The following is a 12,696-nucleotide window of genomic DNA, read 5'->3' on the forward strand; positions in this document are numbered from 1 at the left end:
CCCCTTGTTTCTTTGCCAATCTGTGCTATTTCTCACACGTCCAATGACATAATGAGAAACTCTGGTCACCTTCAGCAGTGATTTCCAGCACTTCATCTCCTGGCATTAGTCTGTTACCTGACTTAGGCATATTCACCTGCCAGATCCCGTTTCTCATTCCCTTTTGCACTTTATAACCTGAACTCTAAAGCTATCTTGTAGCTACCAAGAGAGACTGGCTTCTAGGTTGAGATATTTGGGATACACGGTTCTTCAAGCCACCTTCAGGAATCTGTAGAAATATTTAAAGTAGGGTGGACAATTCATGGTCAAAGGTTACGTGATACAAAAACCAGGGACCTATATAGTGATGGCTAACTTTAGATCTAAATCTTCAACATTTTTTCTATTGCTTCAATATTTAAACTTAACATTCAGTTTTCATATATTAAATGAGCAGAGCATCTTATTGATGGAAGTGCTACATTATCTCCAAAAACATCAGGTAGTAAGGGAGACTGTGAAGTTTAAAATTAAGTGTAATTTTAAAAATCATTTAAAGGGATCAAGTCTCTTTTTTTATAATCAATATTGTGACTGGCAACCTATAAAATCTTAAATTATAAAACTATTAGTGACTTTACTCTTTAAACTGTACGTACTATAAAGCTGTATATCTTTGTTACTTACAGACGTTACAAAATCTCCAAGCCAGAAAGTGAAGGGGGGAAAACGTAGTGTAAAAGTTTTACAGATTTCATTTTCACTAACAAAGGTTCATTTCCCCCACAACTGTTTTTATGTCATAAAAATCTGATTAAATTTATTCTATTCCTCTCTTTTCTGGACAGATGATATAGTGTTCAATCATGCTTTGGAAGACCATTTTCAATGGATAACTGTAGTTCTCTAGATCAGCAAGTCCAACTTGCTTTGCTCAGAAACAAAAGCACCAGACTATCTCTAACTTGGCCCTCGTCCTGCAAAAAAAAAAAAAAAAAATGTAGCAAGACTCGGGCAGTCTGTTATGAGAGCAGGACTGGCCCTGAAGCAACCAGCTACATTAACTTCTGGAGTAAGCATATGCAATGCTCTCATTCCAACTTGAGAAAGAGCTGAACGGTATTAAATTTAAGGAAATTGTAGAAATGACATTTGTTCTGTTAAAAACAAAACAGGGAAAACTTAAACAATCCACAGGTGTGCATTAAACATTTAATAGCAAGCCTTTGCTTATGTATATTAATTTAAAGATTATCCACAGGGATCTGTGATACATTGGCCCTGCCTTGTTACTATAATTAAATTTATTCAAATATTAATTTAAAATAGGAAAACAAAGAAACTACTCCTTGGGGAACATGTTTATTGTGTTTGAGATGATACACTGGGTGCTCTCTGAGCTACAAAGGGAAAAAGGAAATCCTTTCATTACAAACTGACAAAGGTAAAAGTTAAAACAGTTTTCACAACAGCATGTACCACATATTGGAAATAGATCTGGGTTTAATACAAATGACATAATTCCTAGTAATCTACAGCTACCTTTAATAACTTCATACAGATAATGAATTAGGCTAAAATGCACTATAATATTTGGTTGACTTCAGGAACAGTATCCTTAGTACATCACAAAATACATTTTGATATCCCAAAGAAGCAAGACTTGCAAGTAGGCATTTTAAACATAACTAATCTACAGCTACAAATTTCTACTCTTGATAGCATTTACCTTTTTGGGGGGCAGTATCCCAGTCTTCAAAAGGATAAAAGCAGAGTAGAATCAGTATAACATATACACAGAAGTCCGTATTGTAAAGGCTATAAAGATTTGTTGCACACTGCAAAGTTGCCTTCTGCACCTTCACACTGCACAAGTAGTTTGTCATTTATGTTGCGTATCTCTTGGTCCACTGTCTGGCTATCCTGTCATGTTCTGCTCTGTTGGTCAGGTACTGAGTGGCTATGCTTCCAACCAGAGGGTCAGCTGTAAAAGGCAGGAGAAGATGCATCAGAAACCACTCCACAATAAAAAAAACCCCAAACACACGATTTAAAAAAGAGAATCTATTCCAAAATACAGTCTTTGTTAGGTCAGAAAATGCTGTGAGATATAGTGGGAGTCTTATCATACAAGATATTTCCAAGAGAAAGTATGCAAGCCACACTGAACAGAAAGAGAAAACAGAAATATCTGTTGTAGTTATCTGCGTATTAATGAATCTTGCCCCAGCCAGGTGCCCTGCTTTCACCCCTTTGGAAGGGCCGCTGCGTGCAGGGGACACTCAGCGAGCGCAGCCTGGCACGGTCCCGTCACAGTGCTGGACAAGACTAGTGTACGTTAGGGTGTCAGGACTGTAGGACACACACCGAGGGGATCCAGTTTTTCAAGAGTCATCAAACTTTTGTATCGAAGAGGCTAATCCATTTCTCCCTGATCAATACCAGTCTTCTGTAAATGAACTGTCATCTTAGCACTACTGCTCTGTTCTTGCCCTGACCGCAGGCAATTAGCATTCATTGCCTACACACAGTTGTCACTGAGAAACTGTATTGCTTCCAGTGGAGTTCCTCCCCTCCCAACAGGAACAAGGAAGTCTCTTTGAAAAAGGGAAAAAACTCTCCGAACATAGGCCCCCTCACATTTGCAAGATCAAACATTTCAATTGCTGTCTTAAGAGAAGGGACTTCCTGCAGCCCCTTCCAACCTGCAGGATTTATGAGTGCAACTCAAGAGAACTTTGTTGCTTTCCTGGATTGACCACTCACTTGCTGGAGCTCCTGCAATATGGACCTTCAATGACATCAGCTTATTTTCTCCACCATACCTTGGGGAAAAAGAGCTTAAGGCTGTTTACTTTCTGTTGTGCCACAGGAGTGAAAAGCGCCATTAAATGTGGGACTGCAACCAAGCAGGAGTGTTTCATCCTCAATCTTAAAAATATTATTTTTTTTTAATATGCATACAATCAAATACACAAATTACATTCCATGGCAACTAGAGTCAAAGGACTAAGAGTGGACACTCAGTAAACTATCAGCTCCTTACCTGGGTTGCAGTCTGTCAGAAGAGAACAAATAGACAGCAGAACCTTTGAAATAGTCAAAGCAGGGCTCCAGTTGTCTTTCAGGATATCCAGACAGATGACTCCCTGACTGTTGATGTTGCAGTGATAAATTCTGGTACGGAAAGTAACCTAGAATCACAGCATAAGAGACAGAAAAAGAGCCATTCAGTGTTGCCCAGGGATGCTGCCCCTTGTCTCTCAGCAGCAGCAGTGCCTGGGGCGCTCCCAGTTCTGCAGAGCTTCTGTGGAGGTAGCTCCTCTCTGCTCGTTTCCTAAAATGCAATTATTTAACAGAAGAGTGTGTGTTTACTGTAGTCATGGCTGCCTTCAAGAAACCTACCATGGAGATCTTTGGTCCATAAACTGGTTTCACACAGGCCCTCTGTCTGGTGCCCACAAAAATTAGGACCTACTTTGTAATACTGTACGCTATTTAATGAACATATTGCATGTCAAGAACAATCTAATCACAAATGTAACTTTATTTGGTTTCTTAAGGTGAAGAAGAATTTGGCTGCATGTGCAGTATTAGTTGATCTTTTCCTTTCTTTCAAAAGCCTAAATATAGACCGTGAAAATTAATATTTAAAATTGGACTATTGTATTATTCTTGTTCAAATTAGCAATGAAATCTTTGCCTTAGCCTTCATTAAGCAGGACATAATACACAGCAAAAACAACACTATCACACTAACTAACACCATACTTGTTTTTAAATTATTTCAGACTAATATCAGTAGAGCATGTAAGCATTATTCTGCACAAGTAAGTTAGAAATATTTCTAAGTGCTTTAATTACATAAAGCATATGAAGATGAGGAAAATTTTCTTTTTCATACTGATGCAGGAGGGGAAAATCCATGATGTTTTCTGAAACTACTGAAAATTCAAAAATGATCATCCTCTAAAAAAAAAATCTACAAGATTTTCATGAGGAACTTGTCTAAAACTCTGCATCACTTCATTATAACAATCTTAACTCAGAGAGTATTAAATTTTGTGGGTTTCAGAGAAGTGTGAAATACATAGAAAGTATATTATTCTTTATGCTGTAATCCTTCTGGGAATGAAAAAAGGTATTTGATTTATAATAACAACATTATAGCCACAACAGCCATTAAGTTGTAGAAACGTTGTGTGGTAGAATATATTTAGTCTTTTGAGAATGACAGCAGTGTCCTTTCTGGTGACTTCGTCAAGAGCATAAATGCTGTAATTTGGCATTAAGGGAGGGGAAAAGGGAACAACCTTTAACTTTTTTGGTATCTGTTAGTAAACTATAATTTCTTAAGTGTCCATACTATTTCTGAGCAAGGAAATGAAATTTTAGTTTAAGTTAAGATTAGTTTCATTTAATAAAAAGAGCTTTTGCTTAAAAATATTATCAAACAAGGTTGCTGATCTTGCCAGTAGTGAATAGAATAGACATTTTACAATAATGGAAATCATCACAGTAATTTACCCAATTTGAAGTCACAATATAACACTTTAGTTGTTTATCTTAACTTATTTTAGCTTTCTGTTATTTTGCTTAAAATTACATAAAAATATATAATATAGAATGTGGTTCATAGCAGAAAAAAAGTTTATTATGCATATATTTTAGTAGCTGGCATGAGAAGGAGGAAGCATAAGAAGGTCTTGTCCTGTCTCTTATTAAAATTAAAATGTCTTGAATCTTAACTCTTGATCAGAATCATCATCTCATTTATCACTTGGTAAAGCTTGGAAATCAGTATTGACTGTGGTAATCGGGAAATAGACACAGGATTTTTCTGAAACTGCAAGCCAAAATTTTGGACCTTGTAGTTTTCAAGAGACCATAAACAAATTTGATATTCAGAAAGCGATGAGCACTCACTCACTGCAAGTTACATTCTTCTCACATGTGAAAAAATAATAAACACAATAAAAGCCTTACCCTTACCTTTGGTGGCTTGAATGGATAGTCAGATGAAAATGTGATATCCAGGAAAAAAACGCCTCCTTCGTATACAGAACCTGGAGGTCCAAGTATAGTAGATCTCCATTCATAAATGTTATCTCCTTTAGGACCAGCACTATGTAAAAAAAAGAGGAGAGAGAAAGAAAGAGTCAGGTGTGCCTTTGAGAGAGGCATTTTATGGATTTCCTTCTACATTCATTTTGTTTTATACAAACCACTTGCCTATCTTTAACATCTGCCTAATTTCCAACTGATTTCAGTGGGCTCAGTGTTTTAAACAGGCACGAAAGCTGGGCACTCCGCTGTCCCTTTGGAGATACAGCAATGAAACAGATTGACCATGAACTACTGGACTGTCACTGTCTGAAACATATCCCCAGATCTGCTTTCTCGAGTATGTGGTTGCTCTGAGCTTCTACATCATGCCCTTCCAATGACATTATATCCATACACAAAAGGAGTTGTGTATCTTGACCACATGCATCTTCTCCAGGCATTAACCAGATCATACCTTCACAAAAACGTGACTTACACCTATATTGATACACACTTATTGCCACTTGTTTCACAGGCTAGACTGAAATGTTACATCCTTGCGCAGGAAAACTGGGGATGGGAGAGACAGAATCAAGTAACCCGGAATTGAGCTTCTTACAGCATTGTCAACCCAAATAAATGTTTTCTTCAGGATATATTTGTATTATGCCTCCAGGCAATCAGCATTGAGACTACTAGCCAAAAATAGTTTACTTTAAGAAGTACAATACCGAACACATTCCTCACTAGGGAAAGGATTACTGCATAATTAATTATTAAAGTAAAGCTTTGAAAGAAGGTGTAATGAACAAGCATTTTCTTGACTTCTGAGCCATCATACTTAATGCTATTATCACACAGTAACCATCTAACCTCCTCACAAAAAAAAAAAAATCAAAGTACAATCTTTTTTCTGTAAGCAAATCTCAGGGTAAAAACTAACATAACCTTCCGCAAAAGGTCCTGAATCTGAACCACTGAGATCCAAACTGACTGCTATGGAAAGCAACACCGCTGAGCTCATGCAGGCACGGTGGATTCATGACATCTATGCAGACAAGTCAATAATGCAGCACTGTAAAAGATCCTTTCAATTCTCATGACCTCGGCAGCCTCCCAGGCACCACTTACATCTAGCAGACACATGGTGAAGAATCCCCATCCTTCTCCCTCTGTGGTCCTAAGGAACAGACACTGAGGACCATCATATGTGATTGCACATAAAGCAAGCGACAGGGTATGGCATCAAGCTGTAGCCTGGGAGTTTTTGGTTTCTGGCACTGCTCGACACTCAGAGGAGCCTCCCTACAAGCCATCCAAGTGTTAAGGCTCTTCCCATGTCACGTCGCCTCATGTATTTGTCATACTTATATCCACAGTCTGTAACATGGCATGTTGGACATTCATCCTTACTATGTAGCCAAACATGTGGAGACATCAGAGACAAGGAACATGAGCAGTCTGCACTATGCATCTGCAATTCCTGCACCAAAAATGTATCTATTTTTACGTTAAGATCATATTTCAGAAACAACCAAAAGCTGATTTTGATTATAAATTCCCTTTCAATTCATAATTTCCCAACATGTTTTTTATCTCGCGGATGTTTCACGTACCAAATGTTTAAACTGTTGCAGGCCTTTCATTAACAGGACAAAATAATCATGGATTTTGGCTGACATCCTATTTAATTAAAACCAAAAAATTATTTGATGGAGCTGTAGCTATTTTCCTGTTGGCAAAATGAAAGTAGCTAACAATGGCATGCTGGCCTCCAGAGTACAGCTAAGAAAGAAAAACTAGAAGTGCTGTCAAAATAAAGTTTGGGTCTAAAATCACTGATCTTACCTTTCTATTTGCAATGCATGCACAAAAGTAGAAAACAGTAGATAAATTTTAGGGGAAAAAAAAAAAAAGGGGGGGGGAAATCCAGAGGCAAGGGAGTCCATTTTCGATGATGTAATGAACCGTTCATACCCTCAGTCACTCCAGAAGATAATTCCATTCATGCTCTCTAAAAAGCAATTAGTGTAAGAACTGAAAATATTGGGGCAATAATGACAATATTTAAAACCCACACAGGCCACTGAAATGTTTTAATTAATTCTTGACATTCATTAAGCTTACAGCTAATTAGTATTGTGCTTGGAAACCAAATTTCTATGGAGCAATTCAATTTCAGCATTAGAAGTCCTAATGACTGTTTTATAGTTTAATGCAGAGGTTAGTGCTCTTGCCTCATGTGTCAGGTACCTTTCTTTCATACCCCTCTAACAACTGGATGCAATTCAATCAGATTAATGAAACAGCTGAATTAAATTAGTGACATATTTCAGCCCAATGAATCAGTCACAACTAAGTGTGGCACCAGTCCGGTGCCAAACTATCTGGTAATCACTCACCAAGTCAGAGCAAGGGCATCTATCAGCTAGTAGCCAGAAGCTAAGTGCAATAACTCTCTGCCTATTACTATCCGCTATCCTCTTCTATGCTACCACTAGCAATATATAAAAGGATCGGGCTATAAAGTGAGAAGGGGGATTCCTAACCTTGTAAGAGGAAGAAAACACTGTGTTCAAAACCCCTCCTACTGCTGAGAAAAGATTGCTGCAATGTCAAAAGTAACACAAATCTGTAACAATAACCACACTCAGATAAAGGAGAAAATCGTTAAATCGAACAATTTCATTACACCTGTATGAGTTTTGTGAAATTTCTATTTAGCAGCTGAAGTGGTGTCTCACTTCCAGTGGTGTAAAAGATACCCCTGCTTCATTAGCAACCTGAAAATCCCCGCAATTACTACATTATTCGTGTGAGGAGATGTGAGATTAAAGAGCAGAGACAAGACATCACACTTGGCTTCTACTACTTGTATATTTCCACTGGGGATCATCCTCAGCCAGCCATACCCTACTTTGTCTTTTGTATACACACTGAGGTGATCTTTTTTGGAAGTAAACAACCCACGCTCTCTAAGGCTCAGCAAAACATACCAGACCTATTCACGGCAGTCTCAGCCTCTGCAATGATTTCCACAAGGACAGGACACAGGCATTACACCCACTTGGACGACTGCAGAGAAGCGCAGTCCTGCCTCAGGCAACACCTCAGTTGTGTCCTGAGCTGCAAGCGAGTGCCAGAGCCCCACTGGAGTCACTGCCTTCGACTCTGTCACTGCAGAACATTGTCTCGGTGCTGCAGAAAGCCGCAAGGAAGGAACCGCCACTCCCTGGTGCAAATCTAACTTCTCTGCTCCCACAGAGGACGGCCAAAAAATGGGGCTGAAAATTGGGAATAAGGAAGCTTTACTCTGTATGCAATTTTCTGTTTCATTGATACACCCTGAAGAAATACTCTCCTCCTTCTGTTGGGCACTAAAGAGGCTGGCATGGGGAGGTGCTTCGAGGGGCTGTACTTGAGCTCTTTATTCCCATAAATTCTCCTGCTATTCAAGAGACTCACTCTCCTATTGCAAGCATAGGCTTCAAGCATCTCACCTTAAACCTTGAGAGTTGTGGTGAGTGACAGCCTAGGAATCTTTCTCACTGTCTGCCCAATGGACAGAATAACCCAGGCAGAGCACTACAATGGGGAATTTCCACGGTTTTCTTCCCTTTCCTTTTTTCATCACGGAAAGACCCAGCTCCTTCTGACTTCCCCCATGGAATCCATATGGACACAAAATCCTCCTCTCTTCTGTCCTTCAAAACACAAAATCTTGATGGAGCAATGGATCTGATGACAACTCCAGTGTTCTGGCTACACAGCATACATGTGCAGTTCATTGCTACCAGCTTGCTGCCTTCCTAAATTAGCTAACAGAACATCACAAATTCAGTAAAGGCACCACCAGTATACTCTCAATAAAAGAACCACTTGATTAATTTTTTAAAATATGGGCCAAAAAAATCTCAGACAAAATAACAAAGCAAATTAATTGAAATGACAAAATATTTGTTGCAAAATTAAGGGGGTTTTATTTCATACGTAAAAGCTGGATTGGGTTTTTTTAAATAAATTAGGTAAATTGACAGAATAAAGTTAACTGGCTACATCTGCTTCCTAAGTAAATATTCATTATGCCACTTCACTGAGGGATATATACCTGATCCAGATAAGACAAAGGATTTATAACCAGACTCTGCCCAAGCTAGTCTGCTGAACAGATTTAATTTACAAGTGTGACTTCAGATGGTGAATTTGAGAAGACATGAGGTTAAACTCTAGGGGCCCATGGGGTCACACCAGGTCCTTTAAACCTAACTATGCTGGCTCTCAGGTTTCACGAAGATGAAGAACAGCTTTTCCAGCACAGTGTTATGAGCATTCACACGGATGCAGCGGCATTCACACCAGCAAAAAGTCTGTTAGACTCCTGATGCAGTGGTTACAGGAATCAGAATTCAGCATTTGTTACAATTCACTAAATCAAAACGCATTAAAGCTGCCCATATCGAACCAGCTGCAGGATGAGAAACTAGGACAAGAAATTTCCAATCTACATGATGCTAGTAGCATGCTGCTTTCTGCACTTGCTAAATGTGCTTCTCCTGTCAACAGCACTCCTCTGAAACACGGGGCTCTAAATTCGGTGACAGAAGGCAACTTCATAGTACTGAGACTGTCATAATTAAGAAAAAGGGGGAAGGAAAATGTAATTTAGCTAGATTTGATGTTAACTGCGTGGTATGCTTTATTATGAGAAAAAAATTGCGTCTGTAATAGGATACAACTGAGGGGGGAAAAAATAATCTGTTTTTTAGAAAGCTTCCCAAAAGTGAAGTCTGTCAGACTCTAAAACAGTCTTATGAGAAATGTCATTGGTACATAAAACTAAAGCTATTGGTCTATATCCCAAGATGCCCATCGGGGGTGACTACACAGCACAGATTTAAGTGGTGGAATATTTTCCTACACTCTCCTTTCAACGGCCCCACCCTTAGGTCTGATCCCCAGGCAGGCATCACAAAGGCAGCAGCTAACAAACCAAATGGGGTACCTGGAGTGAGAGTTAGGTAAGGAAAGAGCCCCCTCCATCCTCCCCAAACTTTTCTCTCAAGATGAGATTCAGCAAAAGTAAAACTCCCGAAGCTCTTCACAGACTGCTCAACCACAGTGACTGTCACAATGGTATCATTATAATTTTTACAGCAATGTAAATGAAGACAGTGCTTTAAGAAAGGAGTAAGAGATCTTTTTTGATTTTTCTTAATTCAACTGAAGGTGCTAAAGAAAGGACGAATAAATGCCCTTAAGTATATTCCACAACTCCATGCTTGAAAAATTCACTTCATAAAGCTACATAGCGAGTTTTGCAAAAAATCACAACACAGCTTCAGAAATTGAGTTTTACAAATCCTGCTGTAAGAAAGGCACTCAGCATGTTACCATCACAAAAGGCTTTGTTTTGGACAGCAACATCTCAGCTAAAGCTGATTATGTTCTCGCTCACTAGCGTGCCACTAGGGGCTAATGGGGCTGTAAAAGATCCTAGCAGCATATACAATCCAGGCAAATACACAGATCCCATCTGTAGCAAGTCTGCCTGCCTCCGCATCTGAGCTTCTGAGCTTGATGAACTCATGTCCAGTGGAAGGAGAAAGTCCCAGGCTCAGGTAACGTCAAGTTATCACAGACGTGGGGACTCACATCTACCATGTAGGGTATCTAGTGTGGATGCTGATGTTTGCACCTCAGACTTCCCAGACAATCAGGGCAGAGAGATCGGTGACTCTCTGAGGCACAAGGAGCACCTAAATACTCCCTAATACTAAGGTTCTCCATCTCCTTCTGGTGACACCTACTTTTTACTGACCACATGGGGAACTTGGCTCCTAACTCAAGCCTCTAAGCTCAGTACTTTAGAAATTCCTCCTCACCCTCCACGCAGTGAGAAAGGGTTGCCTAGCTCTGTATTCACATGCTACCTTGTAGCACCCTATTTTTTTATCTACATATAGATACACACTGCCATGCTGTTGGTAATAATAAAAAAAAAAAATCTTACAAGGAACCAAAGGATTTCTGTGTAGTGCAAGCTGTCTGAGAGTTAGTTCAATGTTACTGCGAAGCCTGGAGAGAGCACAAATCACTTACCTGTAGTTGTATTTTAATGTTAAATGTGGGAATGTAAAGATGCCTAGATTATTTTCCTGCTTTGATATTTTCAACATTTTGAAGAAAATTTATCCATTACCTTTTTTTCTTAATCCTCTTTTCCCAATTGTGGAGGTGCTTTTGTATTTTTGGTTACAGAGCACAAGAAAGGAAATGAACGTTAATTAGAAGACATATGTTTGTGCCTTTCAGTCTTGTGACATTTAAAAACTCACAAGCATGGACAGCAATTTCCATTTCCTTTATTTTTCAATGCCTTGTTTACAGGGCTTTCTGAAGTACTTACTCTCAGCGTTCGTACTATCAGCGCCAGTGCCTAAGCACCTCTACTTACAGAATCTGGGTAGTACATCCTCTATACACAGAAAGCATACTGGTTTCACTTGCAAGAGCCTCAAGTATAGCCCTAATTTTTGGATTACAGCATTTTTCTAGGGTTGGACACATGTGGGTTGTCTACAGCAATATATCAAATCTGTGTTGAAAATGCTTTTTGATAAGGTACTCACTATTATTAAGGTTTCCAGGTTATGTACAATTTCTTACAAAGAAAAATTTCAGTCTATTGTGTTCTTTATATATCTACAACTGTTACTATTTTACCGGCCACTGAACTATCTGCTACGTCTGTTTGCTGAAAAAGGTTATTTACTGCTTCTAGCAGATCCACAGAGGGTCTATGTAACTGAGGAGTCTAGTTCACTGTACAAACCTTTGCTTCTGTCACTTCCTTAAAGTCTATCATGCCCTTAAGACTGAAATCTAGAAATTACTGCTGAAAAAAAGTGCCTATTTTTAACTCATGGATCCCCTTCTAATTCAGCTGGTTGTAAAGCAGTGCAGGACTTGTGCCTGAGGCCATGGTTCGATGCAACAGTAAATCCAACTTGAGAGCTCCTCCTACCAGATCAAAAGCAGTGTGGCTACTCAAAGCAAAGTGCTGATCCAATGTAAACTAACTTGGCCTAACCATATACGTTCCAAAAACGTCAATGGATTAGCTTTGTAACACCAGGCTTTATGCTTAATCGGGTATCATTTGTACTCCTGCAGCCAGCATAAAGAGGGCATAAACTTTAGATTGCATGGTCCGGCTTAGAAATATAATCATGTGGCTGTATTTGGTTCATGTAAATTCTATCATTAGGGGAATCTAACCAAGTGCAGATCTGGTATTAATCACCCTAAAGAGAAAGATGCCAGATTGTAGTGTTTTAGACGATTAAAACCTCCAGCGCTAAACTTGCCATTAGTAGAAGAACATACATTGTTGTTACTAAAGGAAGCTGGGTAACAAATCATTTGATAATTCCATCAAAGCTGTAATATGTAGATAACCCAAGTAATGTATTTTGGAAAGCTGATAGCTTTTCCACTGCCAAAAGCCCCATTAAATTAGTTCATTGCTACAATAGCTCAACTTTACTTTCCTCTTTGTATTCTTGCTGGTTCCTAGGACCTTTCTTGCTGCTGTTAGAAGTCTGCTCAGGTTCTCTCCATCTTCCAGAACAAACATAGCCAATTAAGGAGGCAGAATTCTTATAATTT

General features: G+C 39.0%; 1 protein-coding gene across 3 annotated transcripts in view; it reads right to left on the bottom strand.

Annotated features, from left to right (window-relative positions):
• Positions 1-1,328: 1,328 nt before the first annotated feature.
• The window catches only part of UBE2E3 (ubiquitin conjugating enzyme E2 E3), a 58,852-nt gene continuing 47,484 nt past the window's right edge, over positions 1,329-12,696 (bottom strand). For all 3 annotated transcript variants that reach the window (XM_030018552.2, XM_030018554.2, XM_030018555.2), the window contains 3 exons: positions 4,975-5,107; positions 3,029-3,176; positions 1,329-1,966 (listed from right to left, as the gene is read on the bottom strand). In XM_030018552.2, coding sequence (XP_029874412.1) covers positions 1,869-1,966; positions 3,029-3,176; positions 4,975-5,107 — 379 coding nt within the window. In that variant the 3' untranslated portion in view covers positions 1,329-1,868. The remainder of the gene's footprint in view (positions 1,967-3,028; positions 3,177-4,974; positions 5,108-12,696) is intronic.

Source organism: Aquila chrysaetos, chromosome 6, assembly GCF_900496995.4.
Source record: "Aquila chrysaetos chrysaetos chromosome 6, bAquChr1.4, whole genome shotgun sequence".
NCBI classification, from domain to species: domain Eukaryota; kingdom Metazoa; phylum Chordata; class Aves; order Accipitriformes; family Accipitridae; genus Aquila; species Aquila chrysaetos.